Source organism: Microcaecilia unicolor, chromosome 9, assembly GCF_901765095.1.
Source record: "Microcaecilia unicolor chromosome 9, aMicUni1.1, whole genome shotgun sequence".
NCBI lineage: Eukaryota > Metazoa > Chordata > Amphibia > Gymnophiona > Siphonopidae > Microcaecilia > Microcaecilia unicolor.
In genome coordinates, this window is record NC_044039.1 from 106,808,553 (window position 1) to 106,833,924 (window position 25,372).

The 25,372-nt window shown below is 40.6% G+C and overlaps 1 protein-coding gene across 3 annotated transcripts in view; it reads right to left on the minus strand.

Annotated features, from left to right (window-relative positions):
• Positions 1-982: 982 nt before the first annotated feature.
• Positions 983-25,372, minus strand: part of PAX9 (paired box 9) — a 58,195-nt gene continuing 33,805 nt past the window's right edge. Inside the window, exons 4-5 of one of the 3 annotated variants that reach the window (XM_030214428.1) lie at positions 2,727-2,952; positions 983-1,408 (exon numbers count right to left, since the gene is read on the minus strand). In XM_030214428.1, coding sequence (XP_030070288.1) covers positions 1,272-1,408; positions 2,727-2,952 — 363 coding nt within the window. In that variant the 3' untranslated portion in view covers positions 983-1,271. Of the gene's footprint in view, positions 1,412-2,635; positions 2,953-25,372 lie in introns of those variants that run through there. The other 2 variants (XM_030214427.1, XM_030214429.1) reach the window with 2 other exon arrangements.

Consider the following 25,372-nt stretch of genomic DNA (forward strand, 5'->3'; position numbering starts at 1 on the left):
TTTTTATTTTTAAAACTTGGTATACCGCTTTTACATAGCAATAGGTCAAGTGGGCTTGGGCCCCCTCCTGAATTCTTTTTTACTTGGCTGGCGAGGATTCTGAGCCCTGCCAAAATAGACTGCTGCTGTGCCCCACTCCTTGTTTCTAGCTCTGAGCAGCAGACTAGGATTTCTCGTAGATATGAAAGAAGTCCCAGCATTTTGCTCAGAGCCAGAAACAAGCAGCGGGGAGTGGTGGCAGCCCATTTATTGGCTGGTGGGCCTCGGCATCCCTGCAAGCAAACGTATACCTAGCGTGCCCGCACAAGTGGGTGGGGGAGAGACAGGCATGCTTTGCCCCCGCCAGTCCACCCGTGGCCCCCCCAAATTGCAGGGCTGGCTACACCTGGAGTGAGGGCCCGTTGTTAAAAATTTACCAGCACACCCCTGCATTAGTGCCTTCAGAGACGGAAGAATGAGACTGTAATGTAGCTTCCATATGTTTTAATTCTTGCACAAGAGCAAGAAGCCAAGAACAGAATCTATTTATACTCCACTTCCTCGATCTGAAATATTGGCTTCCAGTTGTAATTTCTTTATCCTTCATTCTGGTTTTGCACCATAGGGGCTTTTTTTTTTTTTTTAATGGTGGCATCATAAAAAAAAAAATTTTTTTTTAAACTTGGAGGTATGTTTACCAAGGTGTGTTAGTGTTTTTAACGCACCTGTAAATTCAAGGCGCGTTAAATGCTAATGAACGTATACATTTCTATGGGCACATTAGCGTTTAACATGCATAAACCGTTTACGTGCATTAAAAATGCTAATGCGCCCATAGCGCCACTTAGTAAACATAGGTGTTGGTTTAAATATTAACTAGAAAAGCCAAGCAAATTTACAATCACGAGAGCGCAGGTCACAGTAGAATGGTTTGCTTTAAAGATACAGAAACAAAAAGGGAATTTGTTAAAATTAAATAATATCTGTATTGCAGTACCACCACCGGTTTACATATACATGGAACAATATGTACAACAGTGTAACCCTCACAGAGAGAGATATTTTACATTCATCAAAGCAGAGCTCCTTTTTAGACCATTGTCTTCCTTGCATCAACAATAACAGCAAAATTTACAAGGTTACTTGGGCTGAAATTGTTGAATAGAGGTTTAAGTCAACAAAAACAGTACCTTCTTGTTTTCACAGTGGTTTTGTTAACTTTAAGTCCATTTGTTAAGTGTCTGTGCACACATTTCACATTAAAGTTGCCAAGCGACTTCCTTAAAAAGCATTTAGGTTTTGTTCAAACAGTGCTTTCCAGATGGTCTATGTACTATGTTTAGCATGTGTGCAGTCGTGGCCTGGGTCTGGGAAGAAGGGTAGGGTCTAGATGATGAACTGGCATTCTGGTTGTTGGTCTTTGAGCCTTCTGCTGAAGAAAGAACATGTCCTTCAGAAGACGTTCAGGCTTCCACAACATGTATAGAAAACACTCGCACAAGCTGATGTCCAACCGCAAGTAACTAAGGAACCCACCACCACCAGCAGTACACCAAGATGTAAACAGCTCATCCCACCAAGTCCTCCGCCATAAAGATCAGCCTGCATTATGGAATCACAGATGCAATCAAAGCAGCAACATTTACCAACTCACTGGCAATTCTGGCATGCAATGGTAAAAAGTCATAAGAACACAGAAGTCAAAGACAGGCTTTGTTCAAACATTGCATAGCTGCATGGAATGAATCTTAACAATAGCAGAAAGATCATGGTAACTTGTGAGTGACAGTGATAGATTGGTTCGCTTGATTAGACCCATCAATGGCAAATAAAACCTATTCAGTTCTTGTGGGTGATTAGAGGGTGTGACACAGCTTTTTAAGTTTGTTTTCCCTTCCTGATGTTCCACAAAATTGACAACAATTGAAAATATTGAAAGCTCTGGTTGGTACAGGACAAGTAATCTGTAGTGCTGTTCTCTTTGGTACTATTATTACATGAGAGTCAACAAGTTCGTTGGGCCCTTGAGGGATAAATGTAAGAACTCTCTGCTTACAAGGAGTGCTTAGGCGGCAGAAAAACTGAACAGTGGATTCCACTTATAAGAATGCTTGAGGGTCCACAAAACTATGTTTTTCGAAAGCAGAACTTTAATATAGCAAGAATTTCTTCCATAGGAAGAAAAGGATTAGAACTTTAAAATGATTTTTCAAGAATTAACCTTCTAGCGTTACTGTTCTTTCATGTCATTTAAATGATATACAATGAGGAAAATTTCTCTTTTCTATGGAAGAAAATGTTTCAGAAAAACAAGAGTCTTAGGTTTGTATTGATACTGAGATCTCAAAAAAGCCACTGGGCAGTGTTTGATACTTTTAAATTCAATCTTATTGAGAGGATATGCTTAGCATCATTTGCCACTGAAAAGCTGTGTATTTGTACCGAAGTTAGGTAGTCTTTCAAACAAAATCTTATTACAACACAAGTTCTTACAAGTGGAACACAGTGTATTATTTCAGCATGTTGATTTTGTCATTTGAGTATTAAAGATCTGTCAGGGCTTTTTCAGTGAGAAACATTATGGAGTGAAACATTTAAAGTTCACTCCTCCTTGCCCTTCCCCTCACCTCTTTTTAACAAAAGATGAAAGTCTGGGGACCAGCAGCCTGGGAGATCAACGGTTGGGTTTCAAGTTGTTCTGGTATTAAGCCTGTATCAGAGAACTGAGGCTGTGAGGGAGTTACTACCTTCTCTGGCACTTGACATGCCCTTGAATGCCAGCGCTGCAGGAATGTCACAGTTGTGAGGAGAGAGAGGGTTTGCTCCAGCAGGTTGCCAGCCGTGGCCGGCCACATAACCAGATGAAGCAGCGGCACTGTAGGTCATGTAAGGTGAAACTTGTGCGGGTGTAGGATATGGAGCCATGCTGGATGCTGAGACAAAACTGCTTACTGCTGGCAGACCATTCGCTGTCTGAAAAGATATAAAAGAAAAGACACTTCTGGAATGAATAAGTAGATTCTTCACAGTCTTATTTTCTTGTTACTGATAAGGAAATACATTTTTTCCACTTTCAGATGCCCACTATTTTCTTTAGTATATTGATTGAATTTTGGTTGGATGCAATATATAAAAGCAGCACTTATCGAACTTTCAGTGCCCGCAACCCAATTATCATGGGCGTAAAAAGCATATGACACCCTAGAGGCATATCTTGTCCTCCATGCTGCAGCTCCTGGCCCTCCTTCAGTATCGCAGCCAATGCTGCCTTCATCCCCTCCTTCTATGGGGCTTGCGCAGGCCTAATTACAGCGCAGACTTGACAGGAAGTGCATGCAAATAAGGTGTTTGATTTTAGCCCATTTAGGGCTGCAGTTTGGGAAGTTCTGATATAGAATATTCTGGTGTCTTCCATTTTCCAATTATTACAACATTATAGCATTTACCAAGTTGGGCGCTGTTAACCTTGTGTAGAATTACCGCAGAGAATTTTAAAAACTTTGGGGGGGGGGGGGAGGTCTTTTACTAATCCATGGTAGCGTTTTTAGCATGCGCTAAACCCAAGAGATGCCCATATATTGCTATGGGCGTCTAGCATTTAGCGGGTGCTAATCATTAGCGTGCACTAAAAACACTACTGTGGCTTTCTTAAAGACCCCCTTAGTGCATTGTTGGAAAATCTGTAGGGTATTTTTAGCCATGGCCTTTGCACCAATTTTCAAAGTGAAATTTTGAGCATATTAAGCTGGTGATCATGCAAGCTCAAAATCCAACCCCTAATGTTCTCAAATAATCCTGTATTGCTATTAACTAATTCCCCAAGTATTCTAAAGAAATGTTTACTCCATTTCTACTTCCAAACTGTGTCAGCACTACTTCAGTAGAACTTGATACCCAACAAGCAAAAATTTTCAGTTTGTTTTATGTGTATTTATTTATTAGGATTTATTTACCGCCTTTTTGAAGGAATTCACTCAAGGCGGTGTACAGTATGAATAGATCAAGCATGAGCAATAGACAATTACAGCAGTAAAAATATTCAAAAACAATACAAAGTATGGCATGGTATACTATTTACAATGTCAACACAATACGTAATAGAACATTATATAGGTGATAGCGAAGGGTAGAGCAAAGATGTAACATATAGAAGGGTAAGAAAGTAGGGTGATTGATTTAAAGAAAGTTGCACATGAGGTCAGAGAAATGGTTAAATATTATCTCAGCTAGAGTAGGAGTGAATAAACATGTCCCGCTGCAGTATATGCAACCTGAGTACTCCTTGTGTGTGTGAGTGAGACTAACGAGTTAGTTACTTCTTCCAGTAAAGGCCTGGTTGAACAGTCAAGCTTTCACCTGCTTCCTGAAGTAGAGATAGTCTTGTGTTAAGCGCAGCCTTTCAGGCAGTGCATTCCAGACTGTGGGGGCTACTCTGGAGAAGGCTCACTTGCGGGTATCACATCATGTAATGTCTTTTGGAGAGGGTGTGGTTAGTGAAAGTCCTTGGGAGGATCTTAGTGTCCTTGGCGGTGTGTGGAGGATCATCCTATTTTTCAGGTACTCAGGGCTATGTCCTTTCAGGGCCTTGAAGATCAGACATAGAGTTTTAAATTTAGCCCTGTATTGTACTGGTAGCCAATGAAGTTTTTTCCACTTTCATATGCCACTTTTTTCTTTAGTATATTGATTGAATTTTGGTTGGATGCAATATATAAAAGCAGCACTTATCAAACTTTCAGTGCCCGCAACCCCATTATCATGGGCGTAAAAAGCATATGACAGCCTAGAGGCCTATCTTGTCCTCCATGCTGCAGCTCCTGGCCCGGATTTCAGGACATTTTTCAGTTTGTTCTTTCACCCCTGACTTTTAGACATTTATTTTTGCATTAAAATTCTAATGCATGCTAATTGGCATGCATTAAATAGATGTGGGTGCAGATTGTAGAAATGATGTACAAATTGTAGGAGGTGGAAGGGTGGGAATATCTCAATATCCTGTATTTTTTCTGTTGATAATTATGATATTGAGGGGCATAATCGAACGGCGCTGGCCATCTCTGGGGCCGGCGCCAAAAGTGGGTGGAGCCAACCGAATTTTTGAAAAAGATGGCCGGCCATCTTTTTCTTCGCTAATACGGTTGGGCCCGGTCAAATGTCAGAGTTCGCTGGGTTTCAGATGGCCAGCATTGGTTTTCGGCCATAATGGAAATTAATGCCGGCCATCTCAAACCCGGCGAAATGCAAGGCATTTGGTAGTGGAAGGAGTCAGCATTTGTAGTGCACTGGCCCCCTCACATGCCAGGACACCAACCGGGCACCCTAGGGGGCACTTCTAAAAATTAAAAAAAAAAAATTAAAAATAGCTCCCAGGTGCATAGCTCCCTTCCCTTGGTTGTTTAGCCCCCCAACCCCCCCCCCAAAACCCACTCCCCACAACTCTACACCATTACCATAGCCCTAAGGGGGTGAAGGGGGGCACCTACATGTGGGTACAGTGGGTTTTAGGTGGATTTTGGAGGGCTCCCATTTACCACCACAAGTGGAACAGTTAGGGGGGGATGGGCCTGGGTCCACCTATCTGAAATGCACTGCACCCACTAAAAACAGCTCCGAGGACTTGCATACTGCTATCAGGGAGCTGGGTATGACATTTGAGGCTGGCATAGAGGCTGGCAAAAAAGGTTTTTTTGGGTGGGAGGGGGTTGGTGACTACTGGGGGAGTAAGGGGAGGGCATCCCCGATTCTCTCCGGTGGTCATTTGGTCAATTGGGGCTCCTTTTTGAAGCTTGGTCGTGAGAAAAAAGGGACCAAGTAAAGCCGGTGAAATGCTCGCCAAGCCTGGCTTTTTTTTTCATTATCAGGCGAAGCTGGCCATCTCGTGAGGACGCCCCCATCCCACCCCCCCCCCGTCCTGCCTTCACTACCCTATCGACACGCCCCCTTGATGTTTCGCCGGCTCCTCGAAGTAAAGCAGTTGAACCCAGCCAAAATCAGATTTCGATTATACCAATTTTGCCAGGTTCAGGAGATCGCCGGCCATTTCCCAATTTGTGTCGGAAGATGGCCGGCGATCACTTTCGAAAATGAGCTGGATTGTTGCTTATGATTTTACAAAACCCTCAATAACATTTTGAACTTAGAAAGAATGTACAAATCAGAATTTAATGTCTCAAGTTGCGACAGTATTTTTGAACAGGATCAGATCAACATCTAAGATATCAATGGGATCAACACATGTTCATCCATGTGCCAGCACATATATGTTGATATTTCAGAATGTGCATGTGAGCCAATTTTGAAAGATATATGTGTATTTTTCTCAAAGCTGTCACAGATCCTCATATCCCTTTTAAATTAATTGATTTATTTAAATGAATTTGATATGCTGCCTTTCAATTGGAGATATCAAGGCAGTATATACCATAAAAATGCTACAATGGTAACTAAAACAGACATTAAAAACTTAAGAGCACGTGTATAAAAACAAAAACTGATTAGGGTAAGAATACCAGAAAAGGGCAAGGTAATGAATTGTATAACAATTAAGTACCAAAAACTGTGGATCAACCAGAGACATATAGAGGGGCATAATCGAACGGGGGCACCCATCTATAAGGGCGCCCATCTCTAATGACAGCCCCGTAAAGCGGCGTACCCGACCGTATTATTGAAACAAGATTGGCGGCCATCTTTTGTCAGACTCCGAAACTGGATTGCAGCTCTTTGAATGAACAGCACGCCACGGAGGACGAAGAAGAACAGAAGACCCCACTAGCTGAAGGAATATTTTTAAAGGCAGGAGGAAGCGGACGTTGGCTGGCGGGGGGTTGGGGTCCCCTGCCAGCAAAAGTAGGGGGGTCCAGGGCGAAATCTGCGGGGGCCAGGCCCCTGTGGCCCCACGCAGATACGTCCCTGCCCTTATTATATTCAGAGATCACTGCATGCCACAATTTAGAACACTGAATTAAGGGGCCCTTTTACTAAAATACGTTAATAAATGGACTTTGCTAATGTGGGAATTTCTGGTGCACGAAGCCCATTTCTAGCACATCCCTGAAACAGAACACGCAAACAGGCAGATTACCGCAAAATGCTTTGCGGCAAGCCTTGTCTTGCACACTTAAGCCTGTGTTAGGGTTCCTAAATGCCTAATTTGAGGTCCTATATTTTGGACCAAAAATAGGTCCCTGAATTGAAATTTAGGGGTCCTTTTACAAAGGTGCGCTGAAAAATGGCTTGCGGTAGTGTAGATGCGGGTTTTGGGTGCGCACCGATCCATTTTTTAGCTTGCCTGTAAAAAAGGCCTCTTTTCTGTTTTTGTTGAAAATGGACATGTAGCAAAATCAAAATTGCCGTGCATCCATTTTGGGTCTGAGACTTTACCACCAGCCATAGACCTAGCAGTAAAGATTCTAGGTGGTAATGACCTACGCGCGTCAAATGCCACTTGGCATGTGTCCGTTACGTGTGCCAGAGAATAAAAATTATTTTTCAGATGCACGTAGCAGACACGCACCAAAATTGAAATTACCACAAGGGCCACAGGGTAACTCGGTGGTAGCTCCAATTTGGCGCACATTTGGCGCGTGTAGGCACCTACGCAACTTAGTAACAGGGGCCCTTAGGAAACTAAAACTGAGGTCCTAAATTTAGGCCAGCTCTTGAAATACCTCAGTTACAGCATGTAAGTTAGGTGTCCATTACCCACCTTTTTGAGGCTGCTTTTAAATCTTAACCACTTGTTCTTCTGTTCATACCCATGTTGTTTTTAATGATTCCCATAACAAAGAAAACTCCTTAATTCTTTCTCTTTTTCATGGTATGACTACACAAGGAGTATGTATGCAGTTCTGGTCCCCACATGTCAAAAAGTTATAGCAGTCTTAGGAAAGGCATAGAAAAGGCAACCAAAATGATTATTTTGTATCTCTCCCCTACGAGGAAAGGCTAAAGAAGTTAGGGCTGTTCAGCTTTATGAAGGGAAGGCTGACAAGAGAAGTAATAGAGGTCTACAATATCCTGAGTGTAAATGCAAATAAACTGTTTACTCTTTCACAAAGTACACAGCTTAGGGGACATGCCATGAAGTTACTAAGTAATAATTTAGAACAAATTGCGGAAAGCATTTTTTCGCTCAACGCATAATTAAACTCTGGAATTCATTGCTGAAGGATGTGCTAAAAGATGTTAACCTAGCTGGGTTTTAAAAAAGTTTTGACAAATTTCTGGAGAAAAATCCATAAACCATTATTAAGGTAGACTTGGGGAAAGCCACTGCTTACCTACAGAGGTAAGCAACATGGAATCTAGCTTACTTTTGGAATTCTATCAGGTAACTATTATAAAGAATAAAATTAGAGAACACGTAGGTAAACATGACAGAGTCAGCATGGGTTCAGCCAAGGGAAGTCTAGCCTCACGAATTTGCTTCATTTCTTTGAAGGCGTGAATAAACAAGTGGATAAAGGAGAGCTGATCAATGCAGTGTATCTAGATGATCAGAAAGCTTTTGATAAAGTTCCTCATGAGAGACTCCTGAGAAAATTAAAGGGTCATGGGATAGGAGGCAAAGTTCTGGTGTGGATTAGAAATTGGTTATTGAACAGAAAGCAGAGGACAGGGTTAAATGGTCATTTCTCTCAGTGGAGGAGGGTGAACAGTGGAGTGCCACAGGAATCTGTACTTGGATTGGTGCTATTTAACATATTTATAAACTATTTGGAAATCGGAATTATGAGTGAGGTAATTAAATTTGCAGATGATACAAAACTATTCAAGGTTGTTAAAACATGTGAGGCCTGTGAAATATTGCAGGAAGAACTTAGGAAATTGGAAGATTGGGCTTCCAAATGGCAGATGAAATTTAATGTGAACAAATGCAAGGTGATGCATGTTGGAAAGAATAATCCAAATCATAGTTACCTGATGCTAGGGTCCACCTTGGGGGTCAGCACTCAAGAAAAAGATCTAGGTGTAGATAATACGCTGAAATCTTCTGCTCAGTGTGCGACGGCGGCCAAAAAAGCAAACAGAATGCTAGGAATTATTAGGAAAGGGATGGTGAATAAGACTAAAAAAATACAATAATGCCTTTGTATCACGCCATGGTGCATCCGCACCTTGAGTATTGAGTTCAGTTCTGGTCGCTGTATCTCAAAGAAGATACAGCAGAACTAGAAAAGGTTCCAAGAAGAGCGACCAAAATGATAAAGGGGATGAAACTCTTCTCATAGGAGGAAAGGCTAAAGAGGTTAGGGCTCTTCAGCTTGGAAAAGAGACGGATGAAGGGAGATTTGATTGAGGACTAAAAAATCCTGAGTGGTGTAGAATGAGTAGAAGTAAATCGATTTTTTACTCATTCCAAACGCACAAAAACTAGGAGACACTCGAATAAGTTACCTGGAAATACTTTTCAAACAATTAGGAGGAAATATTTTTTCACTCAACGAATAGTTAAGCTCTGGAACTCTTTGCCAGAGAATGTGGTAACAGCGGTTAGCGTATCTGGGTTTAAAAAATGTTTAGACAAATTCCTGGAGGAAAAGTCCATAGTCTGCTATTGTGGCAGACATGGGGAAACAATTCCTTGCCCAGGGATTTGTACTATGGAATGTTGCCTCAATTTGGCTTTCTGCCAGGTATTTGTGACCTAGTTTGGCCACTGTTTGGAAAAGAGGATACTGGGCTAGATTTTATTTATTTATTTATTTATTGCACTTGTATCCCACATTTTCCCACCTATTTGCACGCTCAATGTGGCTTACAAAGACCTGATATGGCGTCGCCATGCCAGGGTAAAGAATACAATTGGTGTTACAAAGAAGTCAAGGAAAACAAGAGGAATTAGTCAGGTAATTATAGAAAGATACAATCTGATAAAGGTGGATAGATGTTGTGGTTTAGTTAGTTATGGGTTTTCGTGGTAGGCCTTGTTAAAGAGGTAGGTTTTCAGAGATTTGCGGAAGTTACTTAGTTCATTGATCGTTTTCAGGTGAGTTGGAAGTGCATTCCACAGTTGTGTACTCGAGTAGGAAAAGGTGGTCGCGTTTGTTAGTTTGTATTTTAATCCTTTACAGCTGGGGAAGTATAGGTTAAGAAAGGTTCGGGAAGACCATTGGTCTAACCCAGTATGGCTACTCCTATGTTCTTATGTTATGGATTGGCCAACACTGGAAACAGGATGCTGGACTTCATGGATCTTTGGTCTGAACCAATACAGCTGTTCTTATGTTCTCATATTCCTACTTGTCTGTTTTGACAAATTTAGGCTTGCATGGAGCGAGAACTGTCTCTCATGTGTATATGTTCAGCACTGCATACATCTGGTAGTGCTTTAGAAACGATAATAGCCTAAGTGGATCCTAAATTTGGAAAATCTAGGCACCTAAATATTTTGCATTTGGTCGATAAGGCATTTAGATCTGTCATATCTGAAAAGGTGGATAACATACCTTACAATGATTAACTCATTTTTGGTTTGATAAGCAAGGTTTTGGAAATCTGTTGCCTGTTCACCTGAGCCAAGACAATTTTCTTGGCTGGCAGGGAGGGAAGAGAAGCATTTTCCTTCTAATAGGGCCCAGAGGGAGGAAGCCACAACAATGTCTTGGCTGTGATTGTGACTGAATAAAAGAGTAGCAGCAGAAATGGTTTTAGCCCTACATGGAGGAAGTAGTGGATTTGGGAACAGAGGGCAGTGACTTTGGCCGAATTGAGGCAAAATGCATTTTTGACACCCTACTAAGCCTGGGATGAAAGTAAGATAGTTTATGGGGAGGGGGAAACAGAAGTGGGAAGAGGCTGAGGTGAGAAAAATAGTTTTAAAATCTTTTGGGGTGAATAGAGGAAACAAAATGGACTCCATCTGGGGTGTGTGGGGAGAGGACTGGGTGAAAAATAATAAGTGACACTGAACATTAGCCCGGCCTAGTAGGAGAATGAGATAGCTGAAGAGTGATAGGGAAAGACAGATATTACTACTACTTATCATTTCTGTAGCACTACTAGACATGCGCAGCGCTGTACACTTGAACATGAAGAGACAGTCCCTGCTCGAAAGAGCTTACAATCTAATCCGGACAGACAAACAGGACAAATAAGGTACAGTCAACGGCTGTGATGGGATTAGGCCTAGAAACTTTGAAATCCAAAATTCATCCACTCTCAAATAAAATATGATCATGATTCAGGAGAAATACATGCTCCAGAACACCTGCAGTTAGCAACCTACTAAAAATATTTAAAAGCGATTAGCAAAATAAAGGAGGCTTTCTGGGCTACCAGGTGAGTGCCACATGCTGCTCTTTTTGCCTTCATTTTAACTGTGAGATGGTACTACCAGCAACAGGATCAAAATGGAATACACAGAAACATAGAAACTGACAGCAGATAAAGACCATACAGCCTATTTAGTCTGCCCGTGGTCCTATTTCATGGCGTTATACTCTCAAAATATGTTCACATAAAAAATACGTAATAAATTTCAATCATTAAGACACTTCTGCCTGTCTGAGGGATTAACACTGTGCCCTATAAACCACATTCTTGGCAAGGGAACTTACAACTAATTAGCTTGCATTGTAATTAAGAATTCTCTCTAGGTTTCTATCATCAGTCTTTTCAAGTGCATCAATTATCTTGCTTCTCCAGCAAATTATTCTAATTTGATAAAACCAGATTTTTCCAAAAGTAAACAAATTATTTTGAACTGAGGATGATGTCTGGCAAAACATTAATGTAGGATGCATAGAAGTCTCCCCATCTTCATTTACTCACATTCCAAAGTGAGTCCTAACTCGGGGGGGGGGGGGGGGGGGGATATTTAGCATGATTTAAGCAGGCAAGAAAGAGGGGCACCTGCATAACATCTGGGTCTGCAGAAGATCTGGATTTTCAGTGTTGGTGTCCGGACATGGCCCAAGTCAGTCCGCAGCTGTCAGCAGCTTTGAAAATGCTGATTGCTATGGGCTGAATATCTGCTCTAAGATATTTCTATATAGTTCAAGATTTTGAAACTAATTTGCCATCTAAAACTGTCCTACACTCACATTTATCTGATCGCACAACTGTGCTGAAATTTGTGTTTAATAAAGAAGCCCGTAACTCATCAGTGTTAAGGGCTCTTTGTCCAGTTTCCAGTGAAGATCATCAACGACGCTCATATTTTACACACCTAGAAATCTCAATACCTGTTTAATGAATTTTAGTGAAGAGGATAAGAGGGAACAGAAAGAAATGAGTGCTGATTACATATTGTTTTTTGTGTCTCATTCATTGTCCACCCACTGTACTGGATGGAAATCATCCAGACCTACAAGTTCTATCAGCCAATTTAAGACTCAATGTATCCCCCTTTCTCTCATTAGTCAGAAAGGATTGGTCATGCTTGATTCTTACACCTACACAGAGATACATCACAGTCACAGAAACTATTTTAGAGTTATAATAACTTTCAGGAGATACATACTGCTATCTGGCCTAACATCAGTAAAATACACAGCAGCGTACACAGGCTAGTACCAATTGACTTAAGCCTCAATTTTAATAAAAGCAAGCATAGATAAAAGTGGAAACTGTAAATCTAGTTAGATTGTCCATGTGCCTGACATGTTCCGGCTCCTTGGGGTAGTTTTACCAGTAAATATTATCTTTTTTACCCTCTGGGGACCTCTCAAGTTACTTCTTGGGTTTGAGAACTCCTTGGGTGAAATTACTATAAAGTTGTATAAAACTGCCCCTGAAGCAGTGCATGCTTCTTAGGGTATGCTAACCTCAATGTGCAGGCTTTGCCTAGTCTTTACCCATAGCTCACCCAGTCCCTAGCTCATCCCATGCTAAGTGGTTAGCATGGGATTTTTACTGCACTGGCTGCTTTAGCGTGCATTAGCTGTTGGTACAGGCATGCACTTTCAACTCTGTAAAAATCAAACAAGACACGCTCAGAAGACTGGCAAATATCTTCTTCCTTTAGTAGGATGTATCGGATTGTTAATTCATTAACATTTAACTCACAGTCAACAGCAGTAACAGACATGTCAGAATGAAGCTTATCGAAAACATACATTTTCACTAAGGCATATCACAGATTTCTTGCATTTATGAATGCTAGCTTGAGACTCACTTGCCAGACGCTTAGGTGCCATTTTCAGTTCTGATATACACCAGTAGCAAGGATGACCACTTCCCCAGCAAACTAGTGCCACCAGTGATGAAAGCAAAAGAACTTGTTTTAAAATGCACATGTTTGTGAATTGTGGGGAATGCAGTGTGAAAGGCAATTTATTGGTTACTTATACATGTCTGTGAATGTGCAAAGCCACAAATCTTGAACATGCAAATACCGAGAACACATTCTTACGTAGGCCTTTGTCGGGTACTAAGCCCATTTCTAGCATAGTCATCAAAAGGGCTTTTTTTTTCAATTTGTTTCATTAATTAATTAATTTATTTATTTGTTGCATTTGTATCTCACATTTTCCCACCTATTTGCAGACTCAATGTGGCTTACAATAATACATCATGGCAAGCGCCATTGAAGAGTAGATAAACAATTGGTTGCATACAAAAAACAAGTATAGCATAATGGATATAAACAATTCAGTAAATCAGAAACAGTCAGACTATCAAGTAAGTAATGATGCATTGGAATTCCTATTATTGATTATTATGGTAAGTCTTATTAAAAAGAAAAGTCTTTAGTGATTTTTGAAAGTTGATTAGGTTGTGAATATTTTTCAGATCAAGTGGTAATGCATTCCACAATAATGGCCACATGCTCATGTTATCTCCCCTTTCCTGCCTCTTCTCAGAGAACATATGCTTGTTTCCATGTGCTTCATGCCAAAGATGGTAGCTGTCCTTTAAATTGACTCCATTCAGTCTTTTGAAGACGCAGGATCAAGAATCACACACAATACTCCAAATGAGGTCTCATCAGAGACATATACAAAAACACTATCACCTACACTAGTTTTTCCTGCTGGACATTCCTTTTTTAATTATTCTTTTGACTTTTCCCTTTGCCTTTTATACCTTTTTGCCTCCCTTAGGACCAACCAATATGATTATCACCATGTCCCACTCTGCTTTAGTTCTTCTAACTATACTATACTTCCTTGGGTTTTTGCAAATCAATGACATGACTGCATTTTTTAAACATTCATTCTTAGCTGCCAGACCATTCCTCAAGTTTTCTACATCCCTCTTCATGTTGTCTACACCTTCCAAGGTATCTATCCTGTTGGAGATTTTAGTATCATCTGCAAAAATGTAAGCGGTTCCCAACAGGCCCTTCCCAATCTCACTTACAAAAATCAAAAAGAACTAGGACAGAGGCAACGTATAACAGCTGACAAAAATTTTTTTCTATTAAGTGTTGGCAGGAGAAGACATTGAGAGTGAGCATATCACTGAGCACTAGAATTTCGTCACATTCAACATTAATAATAGTCTTTTTAAAGACTCTATTGTCCATTATTAATTTCTAGTATACAGATGATATATTATATTATTGCAATCTTAGAACCCTGATGCAGGCCTTAGAGCTGAAACATGGTCTATGTTGGGTTCTTTTCATTTAATAAAGATCTTCTGCCCCCCATTGTTCGCTTTGCTGTTTTTTGTGCTTCCTGTATACTTTGCTAACATCCATTTCCTCATAAAGATTTCAGTTTACTACTATCTTTTTTTGTCTCCCATTCAACCAGTTTCTAGCCTGGTCAGTCATATCTGGGTCCGTACTAAGGACATTTAGTTTATCTGTTAGTTACCTTTGCAGAATCATGGCAAAGACATTGCTAAAATCTAACGAGTTGACATTCAGCCAACGACGCTCAGTGTTTTGCTGGCTGCTGCTGGAAATTTAATGTCGGCCATGTCTGGGCTCTGACACTGATTTTAAAGGTTTTGGGAGCTAGCTAAACCATAGTGATGAAATGACTGAGATTGGCTCAGAATATGGCAGCAAAGATGATCTTTGGAGCACGTACATTTGATAATGTTGCATTGACTCCCTTGGAAGCACGGTGTTATTTTAAAATTTGTACATCTGTATTCAAGATTTTACAGGGTCAAGTACCACGACATTTGATATAAAAATTTGAGTTTCCTCCAACAATACACTCTTTGCATTGTAAGGACACTCTAACTCTTCTATATCCTTGAGATCTTTACAATATAAAAAGTATCATAATGCTACTTTCGCATTTCAAGCAGCAAAGTGTTGGAATGCCCTCTCCTCTCTTATTAGATCAGAGACCTGCTATTTAAAGTTTAGAAGACTTTTTGAAACTTTTTTATTTGGTAGAGTTTTTGAATCTAAATGCTAATGGAAACCTTTTTATTGTAATTTGCTAGAATTGGCCAGCATTTCTCTTCTTATTGTTATTCACACAGTACCTTATTGTTTGCAGCAGAATACAAATATTGTACTGTATATGTTATATTGTACTCTACAGCCAGTTAAGTGCGATATTCAGCATTTAACCAGCTACGGGGCAGTGCATAAAGATAGGACTATTATGCAGTCCTATTTATACAGTAACCTTGACCGAATAAGTGCTGAATATTGGCACTTAACCGGCCAAGTACCAACTCCACCCCCCCCCCCCCCCCCCGAAATAGTTGGCTTTGCTTTAGGCGGTATTGATCATTTTCAGTAGCTCTAACCAGTTAAGAGCCACTGAAAATGCCCCGAACAACCGATTTAACCAGCTAGGAGCCATTTTTGGCCAGATAAATTGCTTTGAATATTGACCCTTAAGTATACCACATCTACTGCTCTCCTTTGATCCAGCTTTTGGGTCACTCAGTGAAATGGATTGATCAGATTCATCTGACAAGACATACCTCTAGTAAAACTATGCTGTCTCAGACCGTATAACCTACTGAATTCCAGAAATGATACTATCCTTTGCTGTAACAGCGACTCCATTAATTTACTTGCAGTTGAAGTCGCACTAACCAACCTGTGGTTCCCAGCCTTCTCTTCACTTTTGTGGAAAGGAGCCATATCCACCCATCTCCAGTCTTCTGGTACCACTCCCATCTCTAAGGAAACATTGAAAAGGTCAAAGAGCAGAGCCACTACATCTTCCCTTAGTTCCCTTAATATATCCTATTCTGCCCCTTAGTTAATCAAAAATATAGTCTTCTGAAATTCACTCCAGGTCTACCTCACTTCTGTTACTGTTTGTGTCCTTTTAATGTTGTTCTACTCTCAGCCCTTTGTCATAGACATCATATAGAAACATTTGTTAAGCAATTCTGCTTTTCTCTTATCTTCATCTAGGTATTCCTCCCATTCACCTTTCAGTCTCACAATGCCACTTTTGCACTTCTTCTTGTCTTTTCTCTGTTCTTCTGTTTTACTGTTTCAGCTATTTTTTTTTTTAATTCCATTTGCAACTTTATTTTCCCAGCTTCTTTTACCTTTGCCAGATATTGTGGCCTGTTTTCCTCTTTGAATGTATGAACACTAACCTTCTTTTTTCCTAACCTTTTCAGTTACTTCTTTTGAAAACCATAGTGCCCTCTTTTTCCGCTTACCTTTATTCACTTTCCTAACAAAAAGGTTCCTTGCCCTTACAATATCTCCTTTTACTGTTATTCATTGTTTTTCTACTTCTAGATTTTTTTCCATCCAGCTAATGGCTCCTTGAGGTTCTTCCTGAACCTAACAAAGTTAGCTTTTCTGCAATCTAGCACTTGTATTTTAATTCTGAACTACACCACCCAGGGGATCACTGGATCCCAAATGATCACCCATTATGACATCAGAAACATTTTCCCATTTGTAAGCTCCAGGTTTCAGTATCACCCCCTCTCATGTGGGCACTTTCATCAGTTGCCAGGGCAGTTCTCCCTGCAGAGAATCCAGGATCTCATAATGACACCACACTGGGTTGTCCCAATCAACATCTGGAAAATTTTGAGGAGGGAGGGGCTTATGAGAAGAGAAACTGGGTGAAGGCCAGGGGGGAAGGTTTACAAAAATACATAGATTGGGTGAAAGTGGAAGGGGGGGGGTGAGGTTATGACAAGAGACAGACTGGGCAATGGCTGGGGGGGGGGGGGGCTTATGAAAGAGAAACTGGTGGACACCCAGGCTATGATGATGAGTAAAACAAAAAGGCAATTGCCTCTTTTCGTCACCTATCTAGAGGGTGCTGTCACACAGCTAACAAAATGCTTTGGGAAGGGAGACTATTGAATTCTATAATGGATTAGAAGAGGCACCATAAGGAACTGATTTATTAATGTTTCTTTGCCCACAGGCACTAAATATGAAAAAAATTCTTAGCAAGTCAATTTCTAAAAGAGTTACTGCTAATCTGGAAGGGGATTCCAACCCCCCCCCCCCCCCCAAAACTTCACTGGGGACAATGTTGGAAGGGTGGGAAAGGAGAAGCGAGAAAGACTCTCCAGCTTATAATCGAAAAAGAAAAACGCCTATATTTCGACCCAAATCGGGAGATGGGCGTTTTTCTCGCAAAGGTGCCCAAATCGGTATAATCGAAAGCCGATTTTGGGCATTTCCAACTGCACTCCGTTGCGGAAATGAATAAAGTTGATGGGGGCGTGTCGGAAGTGTGGTGGAGGCGGAACTGGGGCGTGGTTATCAGCCAAGGAGAGATGGGCGTCTTTAGCTGATAATCGAAAAAAAAAAAAAAAAGTGTTTTTACCGTGATTTTGGGTCACTTTTTTTGGACCCTTTTTTTTCACGAACAAGTCCCAAAAAAGTGCTCCAACTGCCCAGATGACCACTGGAGGGAATCGGGGATGACCTCCCCGGACTCCCCCAGTGGTCACTAACCCCCTCCCACCAAAAAAAACCCCACTTTACAAACTTTTTTCCAGCCTCTATGCCAGCCTCAAATGCCGTACCCACCTCCATGACAGCAGAATGTGTTTGATCCTGTCACAGCCTTTCCCTGGGTCAGATGTGGCTCTCGGGTGCAGTACACGGTCACATCAGCATTGCATTGTGGTGGGTGTAGGGTGTTGGGCTCCGTGATTTCATTAGCTTGTGTTACAGTCTAATGATGTTGGTAGTTGGTAGGCTCTTCTCCCATGGTGCTTTTCCCCCTGCCTACTGGGTCAGAGTGTGCCCTGTTGTGTTTCCTGTTGTAGTCCATGCGGTAGTGGCCATTTTTGTAAGCCAGTTTTAGTTCCCTTTCCTGTGTTAGCCACGCTAGACAACTTAGTTCTTCCCTTGAATGTGGCTGAAAGAGGGCATTGTACAGCTTTCTGCCAGCTCTGACCTACTGCTAATCTCAGTACCAGGGAGACTCGTTGCCAGTGGGGCACAACCTCTGATCTGCAGTTAACTGTGAGTAAAGGCAGTTATTCCAATAAAGGACGTTTTCGGAGAGATTAGTCTTCAGGTGTCAACTGGTTTGCCAATGTTATATAACAGCAACCAGTCCTAGAGGCCTGCGTGTATGCAGGTCCCTGGAGCACTTTTAGTGAGTACCGCAGTGCACTTCAGCCAGGTGGCCCCAGGCCCATCCCCCCCCCCACCTGTAACACTTGTGCTGGTAAATGGGAGGCCTCCAAAACCCACTGTACCCACATGTAGGTGCCCCCTTCACCCCTAAGAGCTATAGTAGTGTTGTACATTTGTGGGTAGTGGGTTTTGGGGGATGGGGGTTGGGAGCTCAGCACCCATGGTAAGGGAGCTATGCATGTGGGAGCTTTTTCTGAAGTCCACCGCACTGACCTAGGGTGCCCAGTTGGTGTCTTGGCATATCGGGGGGGCCAGTGTACTACGAATCCTGGCCCCTCCCATGACCAAATGGCTTGGATTAGGATGTTTTTGAGCTGGGCATTTTTAGTTTCCATTATCGCTAAAAAAAACAAACGCCCAGCTCAAAAACGTCCATTTTTTCGAAAATTCGGTTCGGCTCGCCCCTTCACGGACCCGTTCTCGGAGATAAATGCCCATGGAGATGGGCGTTTCCGTTCAATTATGCACCTCTCTGGCTCCTAAATTTTTGAGCTGGCTCCTAGATTTCATGAAAATTTGTCAAGGCCTGACTTAACACATGCTTAGTAGGGATTTCTTCAGTTTGTTACATGCTGTCTTTCAGTGTCAGGCACAAATGGTTGGAATCATGGCCATCTGGTAAATACTTTCCAGCACATGCACACATAACAAACTCATTAGAAAACAGAAATCATTTTCAAACATTCTCTAATTCCACTTGGGTCCTAGTCTGGGTACCATTTTTTAGCTGGTTATTCCAGGGAGAATAACTGAATGGCTGTAGGGATCTTAATTTATCATATCAATCGAGGTAGTCAACCACTGATAAACAGCCTTAGTAAAGACTTTCTGTGGCTACTGTGGCTTAGGTTATTCCAAATAATCTTAGACTACTCAGTTGAAGGGGTTCAAAGCAAGTTGTATGTTATTTACAAGGCAGGAGTTAAACAGGCTATATTCTAAAGAAAAACTAGTTGGTATTGTTTTCAATGTCTCTGATGAGCAGTTGAACGATTGTATGTCATTTCTACGAGAAGCGCCTTACGTAGGGCTATACCAACCTTTGAGTGCTCTAATGAAAGAGATAGGGGGATTCTAAAATGTGTTTGGTACCTTCTCTTCTTGAGTGGAGGATCCCTTATCTTCTCACAAGAGATTTTATTGTGCATCCAGTTTCCCAACTTAAGTTGCAAATTACTCCATTCTTTACATCTCATGGTAGAGGTGGTGGTGTTGATGGTGGGTGGGGTGGTTATTCCCATGACACTCACACTTTACTGAGATGTAATCCTCCGTGGTAGAGATTCCACAAGAACTTTATACTTAAATTCCCCAGGAGAATTAGATCATCCAGGCAGTTAAATTAATTTCCATCTGCTTGTTCTTGCCTGTGCTACCCTCCATCTCTCTCGTTTTCTCTGTTTTTTGGAACAGATCATCTGTATGCAGGGGACTAAATGTTTTTTTGCAATCCCAGATGGGTAGAAAATACATCTTTTTTTTTTTTTAAGTCCTTTTTGGAAGCTTATCATGTAATCCTACTAGAAGAAATTTGCTACCAGCTAAGAAGTAACTGTAGAAAAGTTTCTAAATTATTCAAATATAAAGTATGTTGGTATTCGGTCTGGATGAAAGATGATCTCCTTTCCAAATTATTATCATGCCGAAGTAATTACAAACAAAAGGACATATGCTTTGCAAAAAATAAAATTGAAAAAAATATTTCAGGCTGTATGCTGAAAAACAAACACAAAGCCATGATGAACAAAATGTGGAATATATTTTCAAACAGCTGCGTTCCTTGAACAATGATTCATTAACTAGGGTTTCACTGATGTAGAAAATACGTTTCAATTTAATACAGAAGTCAGGCCTCCTTTTAAAAGGACTTTTCTTCATTCTGTGTCTATGGAAATTTTGTTTTATTGATTAAAGTCCTTAGGAGGATAATTATTAAGGTGCATAACAAGTTGGTCTTTTACCATACCTTAGTTTACCATGGAATTCACTAACCTGCAGTATCTCAGTACTATAGATTGCTGACTCCCACAGTACATGAATAATGCAGCTTGCAATCAACCTTGCAACTGAATTATCCAATAGATAATATCCCTGTGATTGGAGAGAGCAGGCGCTTCAGTACTGAAAACTTCAAACACAAATACCAAAACTATAAACTGGATGCTCCAATAAATAGGCAACCAGTGTAAATCATGGAGAATGGGGGTGATGTGAGCAAACCAATCAGTTTCTGTCAACATACATGCAGATGTGATCTAAACCATTTGCAAGACATATAGAACTAGATTTTATATATCATGCCTTAAAATTTGGTGCTGAAATGAAATTCACCTAAAGAGCATCCTATAAAGTATGCCTTAATTTAGGCATACTTTGTAGAATAAGCCTACATTTCTGCGTGGTATATAGAATACATTGAGTGGCCATGACAGCGCCTAACTCTTGGCATGGCCATTTATGTCAAGTAAAACTTGGTATAAATACTGGTGCCTAAGTTAGAAGCAGAGCAGATGTATTCTATAACCCTGGGTGTAGTTTTCTGGAATGCCCATGACTCTCCCATTCCATGCCCAAAGCCATGCCCCCTTTTCGGCAGCACACATTAGAATTTACATGCACTTCTTTGCAGAATATGCTTAGTGGGTAGTGTGCGTAAATTCTAATTAATGCCAATTAGTGTTGATAATTGCTTGTTAGTTTCCAATTATCAGGTTGATTAGCTTGTTAACTAATTAAGTTGTGCGCATTGCTATGGAATACACTTTGATTTCCACATGGAAATCTTGACACAATATATAGAATCCGGGGGATAAGGTGGATGCTGGAAGGCTTAAGTATAAACCATCAAAATAATCAAAGTGGGATAACACTAAAAGTTGAAGAACAATACAGAAATTATCATAAGATAAAAAACAGATTTAACTTTCACTTGAATAACTGCAGGAACCAGCAGCTTCATACTTAGGGTGGAATCCACATGAATTCCAAGATCCTTAATTTGTAAGGATATTTTTAAAAAAACCAATCATCAACTTTAAGATGAGCTGGTAGATTAATTAGTGTTATTTTCCTACCCACACACATAAAACTTCAGTTTTCTTGATATTTGATGCTAACTTAGGATGAGATGTTCAAGTCCTGATTGTCTGAATAGAAATATATGATCAAGTGAATGCATTAAAGAATTATCCACTGGGATACAAAATGGATGTCATCATCATAATTTATGTCCTACTCCCAGCCTCCAAAACAAATTACAAATTGGTACAATATAGATATTAAAAAGTACTGCAGAAAGAGTAAATCCATTTGAAATGCTTATAGGTCACGAAAACCATGTAGAGCTACAGTCATCAATCCTAAATTGTGCTTTCCTATTGATAAGAAATGATTTAAACCAATCCAAGACCAATCCATCAATCCCAACTTGTTTCATCAAAATATTATGGTTCAGCATATTGAAAGTGGTGACGATATCCAATAATACTAATATTAAAGTACCCAGCTCAAAACCCTGGTAGAAACCATTACATATACTCAATAGAAATGTTTCAGTCCCATCATTACCTCAAAATCCAAACTGATATGAATCAAGAACATTTCTAGTCTCAACAAACCCTTCTCCTTCTCTCTGAGCTACAACTAACTTCTCAAGCACTTTTGCTAAAAAAAGGAGGGGGGGGGGGCAAAGAAGAGACAAGACAATAGCTGCGAGGATTAGTTCCATTCACTGACAAAGTGGATAGAACTAACCCTAAAGATCAGTCAGATGTTTGCTCTCTTTAGTTCCTCAGGAATTAAACCCTTAGATAATGATTTATTGACAATAATTGCAATGATCATCAATGCCGTCATTCAAAGATCTAAAGCACCAATTAGACAAGAATCCAGAGGGGTAAAGGTACTACTCAATGAGAAGATTTCCATCTTATCCTGGTCTGCAGTCTGCATTGAGCATTCCAGGACCCCAGAATAGGCAACATGCACAGCAAACAAACGTGAGGAAAGAGCCATGACCATCTCTCCAAAGAAAGCAGCAACATTCACAACTTCTGCAGCAACAGCCACTCCCAACTGCCCAGCAACAAAATCATACCATGGGCAGGTATGAAACAGTTCAGATCTCTGGACCTAGGCTCAAAATCACTTGGAACAGCTGTTTTGTTACCCTGTTATGGAGAATTGCTTCCAGCAGTGAGACCTACACAGCTGTCGGTTGGCATCTCAGAGATCTGCAGATTTGGCAAAGGTTCCAGAGGAGAGGGGAACAGCAGGTCTATGTCTTCCCCTTGCATTTGGTAAAACATGGCTTTGAAGTATATTCTCCCCTGCACCATCAGAGTTCAACACTCTGCTACTGATTATTCACCATCTTGGTTCCCCGTATTCTTTCCCCAATCCATCCGCTACTGATTTTTCTCATTCTGTGGATTGTTTGATACCTTCAAAACACAATTTTAATTACTCCACAGCAGGCCAGACTTTAGAAATTCATATATTCAATGTAGCCTTTGCCTGATAAAAGATATTTTATGCAAACTTCATAAAATTAGGTTTCTGAAATTTGATTTATGGACTTTAAAGTGACGGACTGGGTTAGAAACTAGTTGATTGGGAGGCAACAAAGGGTAGTGGTAAATAGAGTTCAACCTCAGGAAAGGGATATGTCCAAGGGATGTGCCCCAGGAATTGGACCTTGGTTCAGTTTTTTTCAACATTTTTGGAAGCAATATTGTGGAAGAGCTATGAGGAAAAGTTCATCTTTTCATGGATAAAACAAAAATCTTCAACAAGGTAGACACCCTATAAGGTATGAAAGTTTCTGGAATGGTCTGGATTGGGACAGCTAAGGTATAATGCTAAAAAATGCAAGGTCAAGTATTTAAAACCCAAGGTAGTAGTATAGTATAGGGGATGAAGTTCTTTTGTGCATGAAAGAAGAGTGGGATCTGAAGATCTTGAGATTGGTAAACAGGTAGATAAGGCAATGTAAAAAATGGAAGGATGCTTAGATATATAAGGAGGAAAAATGGTCCAGTAGGAAAAATGTGATGATAGTGTCAGTATAAGTCTTCGGTGAGATTTCATTTGGAATACTGTGTGCAGTTCTGGAAAATGCCACTTCAAAAGCATATAAACCTGATGGATTCAGTCAAAAGGATTGTTAATAAAATGGTCAGTAGTCTTCTTCATAAAGCATATGGGAACATACTTAAAGATTTACAACTGTATACATTGGAAGACAGGCAAAATAGGGAAGATTTGTAGCTTCAAGGCATATATATATATATATATATATATGTGTGTGTGTGTGCATATATATATGTATATATATATATATATATATATATATGCACACACACACATATATATATATATATATATATATGTGTATATACACACACATACATACATATACATTCATACATATATATACATTCATTCATACATACAGGAGGTGTGTCTCTTTCAATTAAAAGGAAGCTAAGAAATGAAACATAAAACCAGGAACACAGGCAGTGCTGCTTGCTGTGAGACTGAAGTAGATCCTGCAGGCAGCTAATGGTAAAACCTGGATTGGATTCATTTAGACATTGCTAGTGGGACTCACAGGAAGTTGTTGCACTCACTCAACTCTGTCACTACTGGCAAGAGCAAACATCCACATGCAGCTAGACCTCTGGGATGTCTCTGATGTAAGTAGAGAGAGAGAGAGTTAACTGAGAGAGAGAGAGAGAGCCCAGTCAGACTGGAGGTGTAGTGAAGCTAGGCCTCAGCAATCCATAACAGGAGTTTCTGATTCCCTGGAACTCAAGCAAGCAAAAGGAGAAAGGAGTTGGGCTGCCACAGAGCTTCAACAGAAAGAAATGCTATGCATGGGAGCAACATTGAGCTACTCCCAGACACAGGGGATTTCCAAAGGTAAAATCCAAACAACTAAGCAGAGGTAACCTGTACAAATTTCACTCATGTCTAGGTGAACTGAATCTGGGACCAATCAACCCAGGAAGGGTTAAAGGCCAAACAGAGCTGTGAATGAATGGTTTCCAGTTCAGAGAATACAGACTGCACAGTTGAGAAATTTCTCACTTCAAATTAAAGACTTATCCACAATTAACTCAAGCAGGCAACTGTCTGGAAATAGCCTAATGGTTAGGGTAGCTACCTACTATTCTCTTTAGTGGCCCATTGGCCAAAAGGTATGATTCCCTCTTCAGGTGTGAGAGGTCCTAGGCTGAACTCCCAGACAAGCCTTGTCCTCCTCCTTCTGTGCCAAAGGGAGGAGCAGGAAAAATCTGCTGTAGTCAAGCTTTTGCAGGCTAGAATAGCTCTCCTGGGAAGACTGCCGTCTCTGACTTGAAGAATTAACTAACGTTACCACAACCTCACTTTGTATTTGTTCCAACCGATATTGGTGATCGCCTCTATGGTAGTATGTAAACCACATTGAGCCTGCAAATAGGTGGGAAAATGTGGGATACAAATGTAACAAATAAATAAATAAATAAATAAATAAATAAATAAATAAAATGACAGGTTCAAAGCTGGACCTTGGACCAAGGGGAAAAATACAAGAAGTCATAGATATTGCCTGAGAATTGTTAGGGTGTGGAGAGGATATCTTCAAGGCTGGTGCCTAGTGGTTAGTGCAGTGGATTTTAAACAAAGGGACCCAGATTCAAATCCCACTTTAACTTGTTACTGGTAAGGTTTGTGTCTTTGCAGATGATACCACACATTATAATAGGATAGCCACTCCAGAAGGTGTGGGTAGCATGAGGAGGGATCCAGCAAAGCTTGAAGAATGGACCAGAAATGGGCAACTGCTAAAAAATGCAGGGTCATGCACTTGGGCTGCAAAAATCCAAAGGAATGGTATAGTATAGA